This window comes from Garra rufa, chromosome 17, assembly GCF_049309525.1.
Source record: "Garra rufa chromosome 17, GarRuf1.0, whole genome shotgun sequence".
Classification (NCBI taxonomy): domain Eukaryota; kingdom Metazoa; phylum Chordata; class Actinopteri; order Cypriniformes; family Cyprinidae; genus Garra; species Garra rufa.
The window spans coordinates 29,771,789-29,790,257 of NC_133377.1; the positions used below are offsets into that span (position 1 = coordinate 29,771,789).

At 35.6% G+C, this 18,469-nt stretch overlaps 1 protein-coding gene across 1 annotated transcript in view; it reads left to right on the forward strand.

Moving 5' to 3' along the window:
* The window catches only part of kcnh8 (potassium voltage-gated channel, subfamily H (eag-related), member 8), a 71,169-nt gene extending 57,769 nt beyond the window's left edge, over positions 1 to 13,400 (forward strand). The window contains exons 13-16 of the mRNA XM_073821796.1: positions 667 to 887; positions 1,021 to 1,136; positions 3,554 to 3,609; positions 12,912 to 13,400. Of these exons, the coding sequence (XP_073677897.1) occupies positions 667 to 887; positions 1,021 to 1,136; positions 3,554 to 3,609; positions 12,912 to 13,400 (882 nt within the window). The remainder of the gene's footprint in view (positions 1 to 666; positions 888 to 1,020; positions 1,137 to 3,553; positions 3,610 to 12,911) is intronic.
* Positions 13,401 to 18,469: the final 5,069 nt, after the last annotated feature.

Below are 18,469 nucleotides of genomic sequence, written 5' to 3' on the forward strand. Positions count from 1 at the left end.
TGTAAATACTTGTAATGATTCAATTTATTATGTAAAATGTATTTCTAATAATATTAAAACAGAAATAAATGAAATAACATACTGTCTGTTCCATACAAACTCTCACTGAATTTGTTTTTCTTATATGCCATTTTACCAGTTTTTGTTAATATTCTGTTATGTTCCTGTAAATGTTTAAAAAACGGAATCAAATCAGTGAGTTGTGAATCAAAACATTTTGCTGTCATCCCAAATATTCACACCGCTAGTCTTTGTCTTTCTCCCTTTATAAAAAAAAATGTGTGAAAAACATTTTGCATTATTTACCATTGTTTATTAAATGTGTTCCATCTAAATAAACTTGCTTTGTCTTTTGAGAGCAAGCATTTACAATAAGTAATTATTTGCTGGTTCAATGCATAAGGAGAAGATGGCAAGGTAAATGTGGGGCCAACATAAAATTTCCTAAATGCCACATAAAAGCCCCTAAATGACTGCTTAGAAAGAAGTTTTCTAAAGAGCATATTAACTAGATGCTCTTGTTCTGTCACATTAACTAAATATACTTTTGTTTCGTTGTTAATAATGAAAAGCCAATCTTTTTCTAGTTGAGTCATCCAAGGTTAGTCATCCAACTTTCATTTGGCCTCACATGACCTCAGCGCTATCTCTTCTGTCCAATCGCAGATGGAGGGCAGAGGAAATGGAGACGTGATCCAGTGCTATCCACCAATAGCTGAGCATCATGACGAGGGAGATGATGATGATGAAGATGATCAGATACAGTGCCTCAGCGATGGAACCAAACAGAAAACGCACATGCAGAAAAATGATCAACAAACCAGCAAAAAGCTCCACATTCAGCATACCACTCTCACAAAGCCTGACCTCGCAAATCTTAGCCCAAGGTGTGCGCACGCCCACACATGCATGCATTTAAAAAACATTCAAAGATATAGTATTTTAATAGACATTGGCTCAGTGGTGCATGAAGGACCTTGTGAGAACAGTAAAGTGGATTTTTTGTTTGTGTGTGTTCAGGGTCGTGGACGGCACGGAGGACAGTGATGGTACAGAAAGTTCACACACATTTATATTTTCCTCTGGGCATCAGCACACCATCAGTGGTGCAACTAATACCACTGCCACCACAGCAGGTGTGTGAGTGAGTGTGTGCATATGTGTGTGTTGGCAGAAGATGAATGAGTTGATGAATGTTGGCATCTTTTGTCTTTATGCAAATATCCAGGGTGACTCACCATGAAGGATAACACCATTTCCAGTATTTAATAATGATGATCTTTTGTTTATCACCTTAAAAAGAATATGTCAACCAAAAAATAAATATTTGATGGAAAGGTACTCACCCTCAGGCTATCCAAGATGTAGTGTCTTTGCTTAAAGTATTCATATTTATTAAAATAAAAAAATGAAAAAAGTACATTGCATAAGTGTTCATACCCTTAACTCAGTGCTTAATTGAAGCACCTTTACAGCCTCAAGTCTTTTTGGGTAAGATGCAACAAGATTTGCACATCAACATTTTGGCAGTTATCTGCCATTCTTTGCCTCACCTCTTCACCTCTCAAGCTCTTCAAGCTTCGATGGGGTCTGACAGACATTTTCAGGTTTCTCGAGATTGGGTTCAAGCCCAGGCTGTGGCTAGGCTACTCAAGGGCATTCACAAAGTTGTCTATAAGCCACTCTTGCTGCGTGCTTAGGTTCATTGGCCATATCGGAAGGTGAACCTGCTGCCCAGTCTGAGGTTCTGAATGCTCTGGACTTGGTTTTCATTAAGGGTATCTCTATATTTTGGTGCATTGAGCTTTTCTTCTACTCTGACGCATTCCTCAGTCCCTGCCACTGAAAAAACAGCCCCACAGCATGAGGCTGCTACCAGCGCACTTTACTTTTGGTGATGAGCAATGCCTAGTTTCCTACAAACATAGTGCTTGGAATTGAAGTCCATCAGACCAGAGAATCTCGGAGGGTCCTTTAGGTGCTTTTTTGCTAATTCCAAATGCGTCTTCACTGAGGAGAGGATTGAGTCTTTCCACACCACCATAAAGTCCAGATTGGTGGAGTTATGCAGTGATGTTTGTCCTTCCTAAGTTTCTCCCATCTGCATATATGATCATGGAGCTCAATTAGAGTGATCATCAGGTTCTTGGTCACCACTCTAGCCAAGGTCCTTCTCCATCAAATGCTCAGTTTGGCTAGGAAGTCAGCTCTCTTAACTTCTTCCATTAAGGGTAATGGAGACTACATTCTTCTGTAAACCTTTCAATGCTGTAGAATTTTTTTCTGAACACTTCCCCAGATGTGTGGCTTCATCTACAACATCTACAAGCAATATGAATGCTCCTGAGCTAAATTGCAACTGTTCACGATAGGTATGAATACTTATGCAATTGAATCATTTAAGTTTTTTATTTTCAATAAATTTGCAAAGATGTTAAAACCCTGTTTTTTGCTTTGCCATTATGGTGTATGGAGTGTAGATTGATGTGGAAAAAAGTAATTAAAGCAATTTAATAATAAATAAGGCAGCAATGTAACAAAATGTGAATACTTTTGAAAAGCACTGGAGATGAGTTTGTTTCTTTGTCAGAGCAGATTTGGAGAAATGTGTGATTACATCACTTAGATCCTGAATGGTGCCCTCAGAAAGTCCAAACAGCTGATAAAACCATTGCAGTAATCCACATCACTCCAGTCTACCAATTAATGTCTTGTAAAGTGAAAATTTGCATGTTTGTAAGAAACAAATACATCATTGACGTGTTTTAAATTTAAATCATCACTTCTGGCCAAAATACAAGTTCATAATCTATAATTTTGCTTCCTCTGGTGAAAAAGTCTGTTGTCTTCTCACATCAAAATCCACCAATATATTAGTTTAGGACTGTTTTTGCTCACAAATGGTAATTGATCTGTGTATATTTCTCTACTGATTTAAACGAGATGACCTTTTCACAGGAGAAAGCAATTTGTTTATTACAAACATTTGAGAAGATGTTAATTGATAGACTGGAGTCATGTGGATTACTTGTAGATTACTGGGGTGGTTTTACCAGCTATTTGGAATTTTCATTCTGGCACCTATTGACTAAAGACCATCCATTGGTGAGCAAGTAATGTAATGCTACATTTTTCCAAATCTGTTCCGATAGAGAAATAAAATCATGTACTTCTTGGATGGTCTTAGGTTGAGTATATTTTCAGCTTATTTTACAATTTTGGATGTCAGCGTAAATGAAAAATTCTGCCATTTCAGCAAATAGTGTCTTGAATATTGGTCTTTTCCGCACACAAAGAAAACTGTCCTTCATTTGTTTTGGACCTTGTCATTTTGAATGCCTGTTTATGTTCATATGAAAAAGGCAGTTTAGACATTCTGAAAAATAACTTTTTTGTTTCTTAGAAGAAAGAAAATGTCTTGAAAGACTTGAGTTAAAGGTGACAGAATGTTCATTTTTGTGGTGAACTCTTCCTTGAAGTCTTTGTAATGAGTTTTCACTGGATGTTCTGTCAGTGTGAGGCAGTTGGACATAATTGTTTTTTCCCTGTGCAGAATTAGCAGCTAAATCAGAGGACACCAGAGGACAGCTACGCCACCTTAACCAAGAGGTAAAGGATTTTCAGTTTAATCTCTGGCAGTCTAGTTATGTCATTTTTTGCTGTGTAATTTAATGGTAGGTCTGCGCTTACAGTTTATTTGGAAAGTCTTCCCATGGACTGTGGGTTTTACGGGTGATAACTCTGCGCTAAATGTGAGTACTGACAGATCGAAACCAGCGCAGCTCAGGTGAGCTCCTGGTGCCAGGTACGCACAAGCCATATGGCGGGCTGCTGCGAGAGAGGAGAAGGGGATGTTATTCAAACACTAGAGGACATAAAACTCATTAGAAGAGGAAAGTGGGACTGGCCCCATGATGATGAAAGAGAACATTCCTACATTCCAGATTTCCACAACGCCCTTGAACCCACCGCATGTGGTTTCCCACGTATTGCACACATACATGATTCGTTATAAATTCACTGCTGATTTGTAAAGAGGTTTATTTGGGGAAAATTACTGCTGGGCAGCAGGGTTGTTGCTTGAATTCATATCCTGCTGAGGTCACAAGTTTAAATACACCTTGCAGAATCTGCAAAATGTTAATTATTTTACCAAAATAAGAGGGATCATACAAAACAGTTACCTGAATTATGCACAGCTGTGTTATTTTTGTTTAATGATAGTTGTTCATGAGTCCCTAAACTGCCCACTGTTCTTCAGAAAAATCCTTTAGGTCCCACAAATGCTTTGGTTTTTCAGCATTTTGTGTATTTGAACCAGTGATGCGCGGGTCAATGTATAAACAACCCGAACCCGACCGACGTTTTCAACTAACCCGCCCGAAACTCGGACCGCAAAAAAAAAAAGAAAAAAGAAAATATTGTACCCGACCCGCTTCCTGACCCGCATGTTCAGTGGTGTAGTGGAGGGTACGCTTTGCGTATATCCACTTCTAAATCCCCTCTGATGCGCATCATCATCACCTGCATTAGCCAAAAACATGACAGTCCACCAAATCCAGTCATATGTGAATACATGTAAATATTTGCTAAAAACACCCAAAAAGACGCAGTCAGGACCGTGGCACCGGCTTGCTTTGAAATATATTTGATGATGCGCTTGCGCCCGCTCCATCTCCCCACCCCAGTAATTTAAAAAAGTACACAATAACGAAAACAATACCTAACAAATAAAAAGAAGCCGTTTTTTACGATCAGAAATTTCTTCAACCAGTGAACCCCTGTAAATGTATCAGTCCAAGGATCCAGTAAACAAATGCGTTCAAATAAGTTCAAAACGTCTCTAATACATAGAAAACCCGACCGATTTCATCAGAGATTGCCGAGAGTCACGTCTAGGGGTTGGTGGAATTTATAAATTAAGCGTACACCCACTTCTCCGGCCACCACTTCACCACTGGGCATGTTTAATATTTGCGACTGACACCAGCGATTATATGCGGCTGCGGTGGAGATGTGTTCACTGTCAAACATCATTCGGCTTTAATTAGGAAATATTGTCAAAAGAATGTTCTTGATTACAAGAAAAATACAGATTGTTCTTGTTGTGATTTATTTTGTCTTTCCTTTATACAGATTTAAATAGTGTCAGTGATTCTCCGATGTTAAATATGATCAAGAATTATTTTATTTCAATCTACAGTGTAATAAAAGTTAAGAAAAAGATAGCCTATAGCCTTAAATATATATAGACTACAAGCTAATTCCTTTTTTCTTAACTTTTAACTTCTTCTAAAAATTATCAAGAATATTAAATCAACTAAATGGGCTAGGTTAACGAATTTTCTTATACAAACATAACGAATGCACTTCAAAGCGTTTTCATATATAAATTCAGGAATCACGAATATGACAAAATAATATTATCTTATATATTTCCTTAAAATAATATTATTTTGTCATATTCGTGATTCCTGAATTTTATGAAAACTTCTTTGAAGTGCATTGTTATGTTTGTATAAGAAAATTCGTTAACCTAGCCTATTAAGTTGATTTAATATTCTTGATAATTGTATAGCTATAGTTGTATCAAATGAATAAGGAAATTATAGTGCCTTGAATTTATTAAGTAATGTTTAATTTCATTTGTTTCGCTCTCTGGAAATGTAAAGAAAAAATACAGTTTTTACTTGGAATTCGTTTTTAATCCCTGGTTTTAAACAAGCATATGCATGAGATAATTTATATATTATTGCTTGAATAAACGTTTAAAATAGTGCTAAATTTTATAATTAAGGAAATTAAACAGACCTAGGCATTTGAAAAGATATAGTGAAATGTGTCTAATAATTCCAAAAAGAAAGAGAAGCATTGGACATAATCAAAATATTCGAGACATTTATTAGGAATACCATTTTCTTAACAATTAAGATGATGCATGTGTTTATCCAGTCTAATCGAAGTATGCGTCTCTCCCTCGACTTTCCCAACAAAAATCCCACCCCCTCTCAGAAAATACATAAAACTGAGCTATATGCGTTTAAAAGTAGCCTATTAAAATGGTACAGTGGCATTGCTCAGTTCAACGTGTTGGGAAATCATCAATCGCGTCAGCATTTATTCAACAGTTAATAACGCTCAACATTCAAAAGGTAAATATTATTCAGCCAATAAAATGTAGGTCTATGTATTTCATAGAAAATTGTCTAGTACTATATTAATTACAAAGGTTTAATTGGCATCTTTATTTCAATCGACCCGACCGACCGCAACCCGAATATCATTAAAAATATTTTTGGATGACTCGTAAACGTGGGTAACCGCGGGTGACCGCAGGCACCCGCTCATTTCGGATCAACCCGCGCATCACTGATTTGAACCCTTTCCAATAATGACTGTATGATTTTGAGATCCATATTTTCACACTGAGGACAACTGAGGGTCTCATATGCAACTATTACAGAAGGTTCAAACACTTACTGATGCTTCAGAAGGAAACACAATGCATTAAGAACCAGGGGTGTAAACTTTTGAACAGAATGAAGATTTGTAAATTTTCTTCTGGAGTACCAGTGAGCATTTGAACCTTCTGTAATGGTTACATAACTCAGTTGTCCTCAGTGTGAAAAGACTGTTGGAAAGGGTTCAAATACACAGAAATGTGGGACCTGAAGGATTTGTAAACATATGTAAACTTTTGAATGGGGTCATTTTTATAAATTCAACTATTATTTTCTCTTGTGGACTATATGTAACTATCTTTTATGTAAAATATCTCATTCAGGTCAGTAATAAATAAAAAAATAACATCTTTTGTATAATTCCACTTATTTTGGTAAAATAATTACCAAAATTTTACAGATTCTGGAAGGTGTATGTAAACTTTTGACCTCAACTGTATGTATACAGCTTTTTGTTTTAGAGGTGCCATATATACTGCGCTATGTTTTTTTTTTTGTATTTTTTAAGATATATGTTGATATATATATTATCATTAGATTGTGTTATATTATTTGCATTATATTAAAAACATAAAAATAAATATATTTTAAAGCATGCAAAATGAAACTTTGTGAACATTTTTGAGCAATTATACATATTATTCATTAGATCAGTTTTGTGAACTGGTATTACAGCTTGTATGGCTACATATAATGCAAATGATGACTTTTACTAAAATATGTAGTAGAAAACCCAGAAAAATTTACGTTATTTAAAAAACCCACATTGTTTTATACATATTTTCGGCTATGGGGGGCACTATTTCGTTGACGTGAAATTGTTGCACTCAGTGAGAAAGTCCTTCAGTGGCCGCAGCGTCATGACAAACATCAGGATAACATCTAGCGTTTCTTGTCTCTGCCATTTGTAAGCACTTTCAGTTGCTGTGGTCTATTAAAATCCTCAAAGGCATCAGGGCCAAAGTGGAGAGAAGAAAGAGGCATCTTCCCATTTTATTCTCCTCATCTTATCGCTAAGAAAAGCAGTGAAGACTTACATCGCTTCTCTTGTTGCCCTCCAACTGAAAATTACAACAAAAAGCTGTAAAATGTGGTATTGTATCAGTATTTTATTTTAGTTGTGTAGTCTGAGTTGTGTTACAGTAAAAATAGCAACAAATAGCGCCAGTGGCTCACCGAGTGCAACCATTTTACATAATCGAAATAATGGTGCCCCCATAGTCCAAAATATATATAAAACGATGTGGATTTTTTAAATAACTTAAAGGAGTAGTTCACTTTCAGAACAAAAATGTGCAGATAATGTACTCACCCCTTGTCATCCAAGATGTTCATATGTATTTCTTTCTTCAGAGCATTTGTTGTTAAAAAGTATATAAATTGTAATCTTTTTTTTTTAAATAACCCATCGTTTTGCTAGATAAGACCCTTCTTTCCTCGGCTGTGATCTGGCTGTGTGTTTAGAGCTATTTGAAGCTGCGTTTTGGAAGTTCAAACTCGGGGGCACCATTAAGTCCATTATATGGAGAGAAATCCTGAAATGTTTTACTCATAAAACATAATTTCCTTACGACTGAAGAAAGAAAGACATGAACATCTTTGATGACAAGGGGGTGAGTACATTATCTGTACATTTTTATTCTGAAAGTGAACTACTCCTTTAAAGGAACACTCCACTTTTTTTGGAAATAGGCTCATTCTCCAATTACCCCCGAGTTAATAAGTTGATTTTTACCGTTTTGAAATCCATTCAGCCGTTCTCCTGTTCTGGCGATATCACTTTTAGCATAGCTTAGCATAGATCATTGAATCCTATCAGACCAATAGCATCACGTTCAAAAATGACCAACAAGTTTCCATATTTGTTGTATTTAAAACTTGACTCTTCTGTAGTTATATCGTGTACTAAGACCGGTGGAATTGCAAAGCTGCGAGTTTCTAGGCTGATAAGATTAGGAACTACACTCCCATTCCGGCGTAATAGTCAAGGAAGTTTGCTGCCGTAATATGGCCGAAGCAGGCGGAGTATTCTCAGAAATGAGTTCCCAGCTAGTTTAGCATTTGCACATGTGCTGCGTGGTATTACTGCTCCTGCTTCGGCCATATTACGGCAGCAAACTTCCTTGACTATTACACCGGAATGGAAGTGTAGTTCCTAATCTTATCAGCCTAGAAACTCGCAGCTTTGCACTTCCACCGGTCTTAGTACACGATATAACTACAGAAGAGTCAAGTTTTAAATAGGACAAATATCGAAACTCATTGGTCATTTTTGAACGCGATGCTATTGGTCTCATAGGATTCAATGATCTATGCTAAGCTATGCTAAAAGTGATATCGCCAGAACAGGAGAACGGCTGAATGGATTTCAAAACAGTAAAACTCAACTCATTAACTCAGGGGGAGTTGGAGAATGAGCCTATTTCCAAAAAAAGTGGAGTGTTCCTTTAGTTTAAGTCTTTCGTGGGTTTTCTACTACATATTTTAGTAAGAGACATAATTTAGGATCTTCTTTTGCTAGAATGGTTTAAAATTGAGTCTTTAAACACATACAAATGATAACTCTGTTATGGTAAAAAGCAATTAATCTATGGATCACATGCATGCCAAACTAGTACGGATCATTGATCAACTACGATCAGCCACTAGTCAGTGGAAGGCTTTGTCAGGAAATCTCATCACAGGGCCCTGCTGGTCACTCACATAAATGTGCAATATTAAGTGAATACATACATTTTTAATATTAATTGAATATTAGCATTAAAATTAACTGAACATTAATGTTTAATAAAAATCCATCAGAACTTAGAAGTCTTACTGTCAGTGTGGCTGAAAGATTTTGATGTACTGTATTTTTCCATATTTTTCCCCAGTGAAATTTTCTGAAAATCCTAAATTAACTGTTTAATTACCGCTGCAGTTCTTACCACATAATTGAGTCCATGTTGGACACCGACAGAGAACTGTAGTTCCGCTGAGAATTGGCGTGGGTATATAAATCTATGTGACAACCCACAGTCTTGATTGTCAGCCCACGGCTTTGACACGAGGCTTTTGACAGGTAATGTCGTGAGAGAGACGCCCTGCTGCTGAGTCTCTTCCTCATTTTTTCCTCTCTAACTCTGTCTCTGTCTTTTGTATCTCACTATATATGTTTGACAGCCGGCCTCTCAGCAGGATTTTGTTGTAATCCATGCTTGATTCGGTCCACCAAGAGGATGAGTGCTCTCTTCCTGTTGTCCCTTCCTGTTAGAAGCTGTTGTCTTGTACCTCCCTGCCTCTGATGGCATTTATGGATCATTACCCAATTACCCTCATTATTTGGTATTATCACTTGTTGGCACGATTCTGAGGGTGGCTGCCAAATCAGTGTCCATCTGAATCTGGATCATCTGTGCCTTGTTCTGGACCGTCACGAACATTATCACTCTGAGCTTATTAGGGGATGTGTATCGAGGACAGACAGTGCAAAAAGACAAACAGGAGGGTTAATTATGAGAATCTGAATTGAATTTAGTGAGCTTCATGATAATAATAATTATAGTGCACATCTAGAAAAATCAGTTGGAGAAATTGTAACACTGGTGGCTTTATGAATGAAAATTGATTTTGAAATATTTAATTTTATGTTCCTGTTGATCACATTTCTTTACTTTTTTATGTAAATTAGGATGCATTTATTTATTGTTGTATTTAATGTAAATTAAACTGTCCTGAACAAGACACAGATTCAAAAACTAAAGAAAAAAAAAACTTAATACAGACCCTGTGTGATCCACACCAGGGACTGTAAGTAATGATCTTTCTTAAGAGAGAGCCCAAAAATAACTAAATATCAATAAGTCAACAACGAACAATGATCTCCCATGGGAGCTAAATAAATAATGCCTCAGTTTCACCTGAAAGCTGCTGGCTCTATCAGACAATGACAGATGGGTGGACGCAGAGGGACAGCCCATGGCCTCAGAAGATCACACTGCTCTGTTGCTGTAGGAAACTCTTTTCATTTAGTATTTTTTCTTGCTTAAAAATAATTAAGAGGTCTTCATATACTGGAATATGTTTAGAATTGAAGATCCATCTACCGTTTTGCTGTTTATGCCTTTAGTCCAGTACTCTTAGACATCTTTCAAATTGTGATATCTTTTAGTGAATTATATTACTTTGCAAACACTCACAAATATTATTTAAGTCAACTCAGAATTTTATCTAAAGCACAATTTAAAAATCAGCTTTTTATATTATTTTAAATTGTTGCAGCTAATCAAAAAAGCCAAGGAAGCTTGCATGACGTTGAAACATCAACCATCCAAACCAATTAAAGATTCATGTTGTGCATGCAGGACACACAAAGCAGCTTAATAAGCAGCTGCTATTCTGCTGCTTAAATGTTGTGTCCATCATTAATATTTAATTTACTGTAAAAATAGGCCAAATTAATTTTTAAACTTTTAAATTTAAATGTTTGCAATATATACATGTTAATTCATTAAATTAACACAATATAATAAATTGAAATTGCTTTTCAGGTGTAAAACTAAAACAAATTTTTAAAAGAGTTTTATTTGGAGTAGCCTGATAAATGCATTCAAAATGCATCATAGTATGAGAAATGTTGTACATAATATTTTGTTTTTAATTTATGTTGCTGTTATGTCGTGTTTCTCAACTTTTTAATATGAATTAGGACATATGTGACCCTGGACCACAAAACCAGTCATAAGGTTAAATTTTACAAAACTGAGATGTATACATCATATGAAAGCTCAATAAATAAGCTTTCTATTGATGTATAGTTTGTTAGGATAGGACAATATCTGGCCGAGATACATCTATTTGAAAATCTGAAATCTGAGGGTGCAAAAAAATAAAAATACTGAGAAAATCACCTTTAAAGTTGTCCAAATTAAGTTCTTAACAATGCATATTACTAATCAAAAATTACATTTTGATATATTTACAGTAGGAATTTTACAAAAAATCTTCATGGAACATCATCTTTACTGAATTTCCTAATGATTTTTGGCATAAAAGAAAAATCTATAATTTTGACCCATACTATGTATTTTTGGCTATTGCTACAAATATACCCCAGCGACTTAAGACTGGTTTTGTGGTCCAGGGTCACATATTTATTTATTTGTTGTTGTATTTAATGTAAATCCATTTGTTCAGGTTGTTTTTACCCAGATTCAAAAGCAAAAAACATTATATATATATATATATATATATATATATATAGCATTAATTTGATGAATTAATATGTGTATATATTGCAAACATTTATTAAAAACTATTAAATGAAAATTAAAATGCAATATGCATGTTAATTCGTTAAATTAATTTTCATTATGTTGCATTGTGTAATGTAAAAAAGTGTTAAACACAATTTTTTAAATGAACAGATTAATGTGTGCAGCACATTTCAAGTACTACAAAATACTGGAATACTGGAATATTTCTTTGAATGATAGCATATGAAAATATTTGTTGTAATATTTCATTATGTAATGTTTAGTGCTGTCAGTTGATTTTTTTTTTAATTAATCATGATTAATCCTACCTAAAATTAAAGTTTTTAAATATACTTTTATGATGCAATAATTTCACATTCATTTTTCAATATAATGTAGAATTAACATAAAGACAGAATTTTTTTATGTTTTTTTATGACTGAAGGTGAGTATCACTGATAACAATATTACTGATTTCTTTAGGAAATTGTTCTTTTTTCCTAATATTTAACCATTGACTAAAGCCATTCAACATTACAGTATAATTCAGAGCTATCAATTTTAACATTTATTGTACTTTAAAAATAAAAACTTCTACTTTAAGTGAAGTTAAAATAATCTTCACATGAACCCATTATTTACCTGTGCCCTTCAGTAGGAAATATATAGAAAATGAATAAAGTTATCAAACATTAAATACTAAACGAACAATAGATTTATCCTTAAAGCTACAAAAGTTATTGATTTCCTCTTTTTTTCTTTTGTTCTTTGGTTATAGACATTACAGCAGCTGGTTTAATAAGTTATTTGACTGCTATTACTTTAAGAGCCGCCACTGCTGGGCGAGACTCGGTTCCAAATTTCAAAATAATGACTAAAAAATACTAAAACGCTAGAAAATAGCAGTAGCCTCAGTCAGTAATTCTTTCACTGAGTATTTATAATTTAGCAGTACTGCTCAGCATTCTTCCATTAATGAAACGTTGACTGTTTCATTAATTATGTGCTGAAAAACATTAATCATATCATGCACTCTACCCTAAATATGACAACATAGAAATATCAGCTTACCCACTCAAAAAACTGTTGATTCTGAAGATTATAGTCATGAACTGACTAATGAATCTGTTAAATGGATCCATAGTGACAAAACACAAACATCTCTGCGTCCTAATTCCTGTAAAGGTCAAATGTGACACCTGTTTATGTATTACAGGTGAACTCTCTCGGACGGGAGGTGGCTGAGCTGGGACGAGTCATGCGGAGTCTTGCCTTCCTCATCGAATCCATGATGGCCTCTCCACAAACACCAGGTGTCTGTACATCTACATTTACCTCGGGACATCCATCACCTCCCGTCCACTTCCAGAGCCAGGGTTCCTCCTGGACCATCCCACCTTTTCCCTCACCGATGCACCCTGGAATACATCCAGGAGGACTTGTATCCCACCCGCTTAGACCACAAGAACTGCAGCTGGTCTGTCCCACCACATCTCCATTTTCCTCATCCCCCCATACAGACAGATTCAGAGAGCCGTTATTGACCCTTTCTCCGCACAGCACTGCCGCTCGGACCCGCTCGCAGAGCCTGGAGACGCCTCTTCCGCAGCATCACCAACACATCTCACACGCCCCTGGAACTTTACCCAGAGCTGGACAGCCATCGCTGGGAGATGGGGAGGATCTCAGGTCCCTGGGTTTGTAGCAGTCAACCTTTAAAACGGACAAGTTCCACTGGAATCTGCGTGCTAACCTGGACTCAGGACTGGACTGATCAGATAAGTGGTACACGCACTGCCAAAGCCATGGAGCAATGGTTCCTTCGAAGATATACCTGTTTACCATTTCAGTTTTTAAGATAATCTCTCTAACGGCATGTCTTTCAATGTTAGAAACTAAAGGGATATCTCTAATCAGGAAAGCTAGTTGGAGTTCCAACACAGTTTAGTCAGTTTAACCCAGCAAAACTAAAACTGTTTGAGATTCAGATTCAACCCACATTTCATATTCATTCATTATACATCAGATACTGTTCATATTTAGCCAAACTTCAGGTGACAGTTGCATAAACAGCCACTATATTAAAGTAATAGTTCACCCAAAAATGAAAATTCTGTTATTGATTAACTCACCCTCGTCTTTCCAAAACCGTAAGACCTTTGTTCATCCTTGGACACAAATTAAGATATTTTTAATGAAATCTGAGAGCTTTCTGACCCTGCATAGACAGCAACGCAACTACAACTTTCAAGCAAGACTCTGAACCAGTCAGAGTTAATTTTGACATCAAATTTTGATTTAGTCTTAGTCATAGTCTTTTGACTAAAATGCCATTTAGTTTTAGTCATATTTTAGTCATCTGAATTGATTTTGTTTTAGTCGACTAAATGTCATAAGATTTTAACATAAATGCCAAAGACAATAACAACTCAATTAGGCTGCTGTCCCTTTAAAACCAAATGCACGGATGGAATGTACTGGTCCAATATTCTCCCAACTGTTTATATTCACTTAAGAAGTAACCCAGTGTGAATACTCATCAAAACAGACAGTTCAACACAATTTATTTAGTATTTCTCTGTTCATGCAACACGAAATAGTACTTGTGCACTGTGTAAGAGGCACTGCCTGTGTGTGTGCACTCGGAAAACCGGACTGAACTGAGTTCTCTTTTGTTTGGACACGTCAAATTTATCTATATGTCTGCTCTTCTCTTACTTCCAGATATTGACATTTTTGAACGTTTTGAGATGTGCAGCAAATGTATGCTAGCTTATGTCTGGCTGGATAGATCTCTGATACAGTTCAAATGTACGCATCTAACCGTTTAACCACGCAGGAGATTTGTTCTGAATAAATCTCTTCCTAAATTGTGCCTGCCTAACATTTTTTGTCACGTTTTATTTTTATTATAGATTTTCGGCATAGTTTTTGTTAATCAAAACGAGTTTTATTTCGCTATTGTCTTGTTTTCGTCTATGAAAAAAATTCTGATGAAAATTATTAACAAAATTAACACTGGAACCAGTTCAAGAAACAAAAACAAAAAACAGAAACAAAAAAAATTTGACAGGAATGTAACCAGAAACAGAAACTAAAACAAATAATAATTTAGTAATAATTGATAATTAATAAAAAGTAATAATTCAGAACAGAAACACTTTTTGGAATGGCCAATTAACCGGTTAATAACGTTATTTTATTGTTTTTTGTATTTTAATTTTGCAATGAACCATGTCACATGGACTATTTTATCAATGTCCTTACTACCTTTCCTGGCCTTTTAAGTTGTTGCGTTGCTGTCTAGGCAGGGTCAGAAAATGTCTTAATTTGTGTTTTGAAGATAAATGAAGGTCTTACAGGTTTGGAATGACATGAGGGTGAGTAATTAATGACTGAATTTTCATTTTTGGGTGAACTGTCCCTTTAAGACTGTCTGACTGACAGACTAGCAGTTAATCAGTAGTAAGCAGGGTCATCAGACTTGCTTTTTGCATTCAAATTAGACCAATTTACCTGTTTATGCAACTGACTTCAAAAAGGATCCATCAAAGTTTTACTAAACTTTTAATTTATTCTAATCATTGATGCCTTACAAAAGTTCTGTGCCATGAAAAGTTGCATTTTATTAACACCATCTGGAACACGCTACCAGTTAACAGCCCAACGAAACAAAAACCACGTTTGACAGCCTCAGGTTCAAAACTGCAATTATATTAATGCAAATTCAATGGCTTTCTATTGAATAAACACTAAAGTACACACTGTTTTTCTGGAGTCTTGTCGAGACATATGAGAATTGTGTTGGTAACATAATCAGATGTTAACTGACCTAGATCTGTAGTCCTGTTGAATGAATGAGCTCATTTTCGACTTGGAAAATGAACTTGTTTTCAACTTGGAACATCCCTTACATACTGTACTTATAATAATTGTCTGGAAACCTCATGACTGAAAAGATGGGAATACATTTCACACGTTGAGTAGTAAAAAGAGAAGACTGGAGAGACTCCCATTTTCAGCCATATGAGCCAACTTTAATCAGTGCTTAAAAGTATGAATTCTTCCAATCAAGATTTGCAGTGCTTGATAACTGACTTTAGTCAGATCAACCCTGTATGGTGTAAAAAAATGCTATGTTTAACAAATTTAACTAGTTGATTAAGTATAATAGTCATGTCATTTCCATTGATACTAATCAGACTAGTTAGGCATATAAGACGCTTAAAAAAACTGTCAACTTTAAGCTGACAGATATTCAGTAAATAAGCTAAATAACTAACCTTTAATTGCGCAAAACTCCCATAGACTTCACATAAAAGGAAGATGGATTATGCATAATAACGGGAACATTGCTCGCAGCGGGCGATCTAAAGTTTGACAGTAATTGTCTTGGAATTTATTGTTGGAGGTTGTGAATTCGTTACAAAGCAGTGCTTTGATGACTGTAGCGATGAGGTTTTAAAGGGGATGAATTTAGAAACTTCTTAGAGAGATTTTATGGCTGTATGCAGGACAGGTAACTTATTAGACTTTTTGCATGCTAATTCACAGCATGATGACAGCATGCTAAAGCCTTTGAGAAGCAGCATCCCCTTTCAAATGCCGCCGCTAATGCTAAGCACAGAAACTGGAAACACTTTACAATGAGGTTTGTTCAAAATAGTTCATTCAAATGGTATTATAAACTAATTTTGGCAGCATTTAATAGTCATCATAATTCATCAAATAATTAATTAAATAATAATTTTGTTAATTTTAATTCATGTTCATAAAAAGTAAATTACAGCTAAATTCTAAATTTGAAAAAGAACCTATTAAAAGGTAAGAAAATGACTAAAACTTAAATTAAAATGAAAATATAAAAATAAAAGCTAATTGATTAAAACATTACTAAATCTTAAACATAAAACTAATATTAAAAAGAAAATAGCTAAATTCTTAATATTAAAAAAACAATAAAAATTACAAAGCACATAACTACTACAACTTACACTAAAATTAATATGAAAAACTGAAAACAACTACTAAACCTTTATAAGAAAAATTAAATTAAAAAATTAATAAAAGTAAAATTCTAAATGAAAAAAATGAATACAAATGACAAAAAGGCCACAAAATGACTAAAACTAAAATGAAACTATAAAAATAAAACCTTATTCATAACAACATTACTAAATATTAAACTTAAAACTAAAATTAAAATGAAAACAGAAAAGCTAAACTCTTAATATACAAAATAAAAATAAAAGTACAATTCTAAATATGAAAAAGAACCAAATTCAAATGACAAAAAGCCCATTAAAAAAAAGATAGCTAAATTCTAAATTTGAAAAAGAACCTATTAAAGGTCCCATATTGTACACATTTCTGGAAGTTTATTTTAGTTGTTGATGTCCTTAAGAATATATATTTGCGGTATAAGTGCCAAAATCCATCTCAATATATTTTTACAGCTCCTTTTTTAGGAGCTCTGTCAAGCACAGGTCGATTTTGTCCCGTCTAATTAATATTCATGAGCCTCTCTTCTGATTGGCCTGTTGTTTTCTGAGTGACGCACAGCCAGGCCAACCACAAGTAACTACGGTCATGTATGCTGTAGTCTCAGCCTCAGACGTCACGCCCACGGAACGTTGGCTAAACGTCTGATGCATATGGTACGCTTAACTGGAAACACTTCAGGAATGTCGAAGTCGTCATCTGATTAGTTGAATTTGACCGGATTTCCGGGAGACGCGAGTGTCGCGTTTATTTTCGGTCCGCCGGGAAACAAAGCGCAGACTGATTTACTCAGCATTTTGCTGAAAGGTGCTCATGCAGACGCCATTGTTGTTATACACATATGCGACGTTCGCGAACAAATTACTAACTTACTGCTTGTTCTCCCTCTTCTTCGTTATCTTTCAGTGCTGGTTATTTCAATGACTTGTTGCACGCCAGTTTGTTGTTGTTTTGGGGGCATTTCCACGCACAGAAACGTGACGCTGAACGAAACAAACTGTGATTGGTTGTTTGACATGTCGATCAAATGGTCTTATGGGCGGGACTTGGCCAATGAAAGCTGCCATGAGTTCCAGATCTTCAGCCGTCAGTCTGAAGGTCTGGCTACGCGAGACTATGTATGCTGTAGCCTAGACCAGAGCCTAGCCTGCTGTGGCTTGGTGGTACTCAACAGGATATTTCAGAATGATCATTAATGTTTCTTTCTTTTTCAAACACCAAATGCAGTAGCTACGTAACTGTTGCTTTAGTAAAGCCCCTTTCACAATGTGCGCTGATTCCGGAAAATTACGGGAACGAGCGCTGGCAGAACCAAATGCCATAAAGGCAGTGTTGTAGTGATGATGCACGTTACCCTGCGACTCTTCACGACGGAAAAAATACGTTCAAAGTGGAATGAAGCAGCGATCAGGGAGCTCCTCACTATCAGCGCAGAAGCACAGATTGTTCATCAGGTTAGTTTAAGTTTAGTGAAATGTACGCGTCGCATTACATCTCACATCCAAATGTCACATGTCTTTATGGGTTGTGTGTAAAGCACGCACAGATTCCGGAAAACAACTGTGAATGAACCAAATTAAACAATTCCGGAACAAATCATGGGACACATTATCCGTGTATTTTCTGGAATCGCTGTGTGAAAGAGGCTGAAGTTGACGTGCCTCTGGTCTCTTATATTAATGTTGTTCGGAAGCCTGTGCAATGATGTAGTTTCGACATCTATCGACTGAACAGGGTTTTCTAGATTAGTTTTCGTGTTGTTGTTGCTTAGCA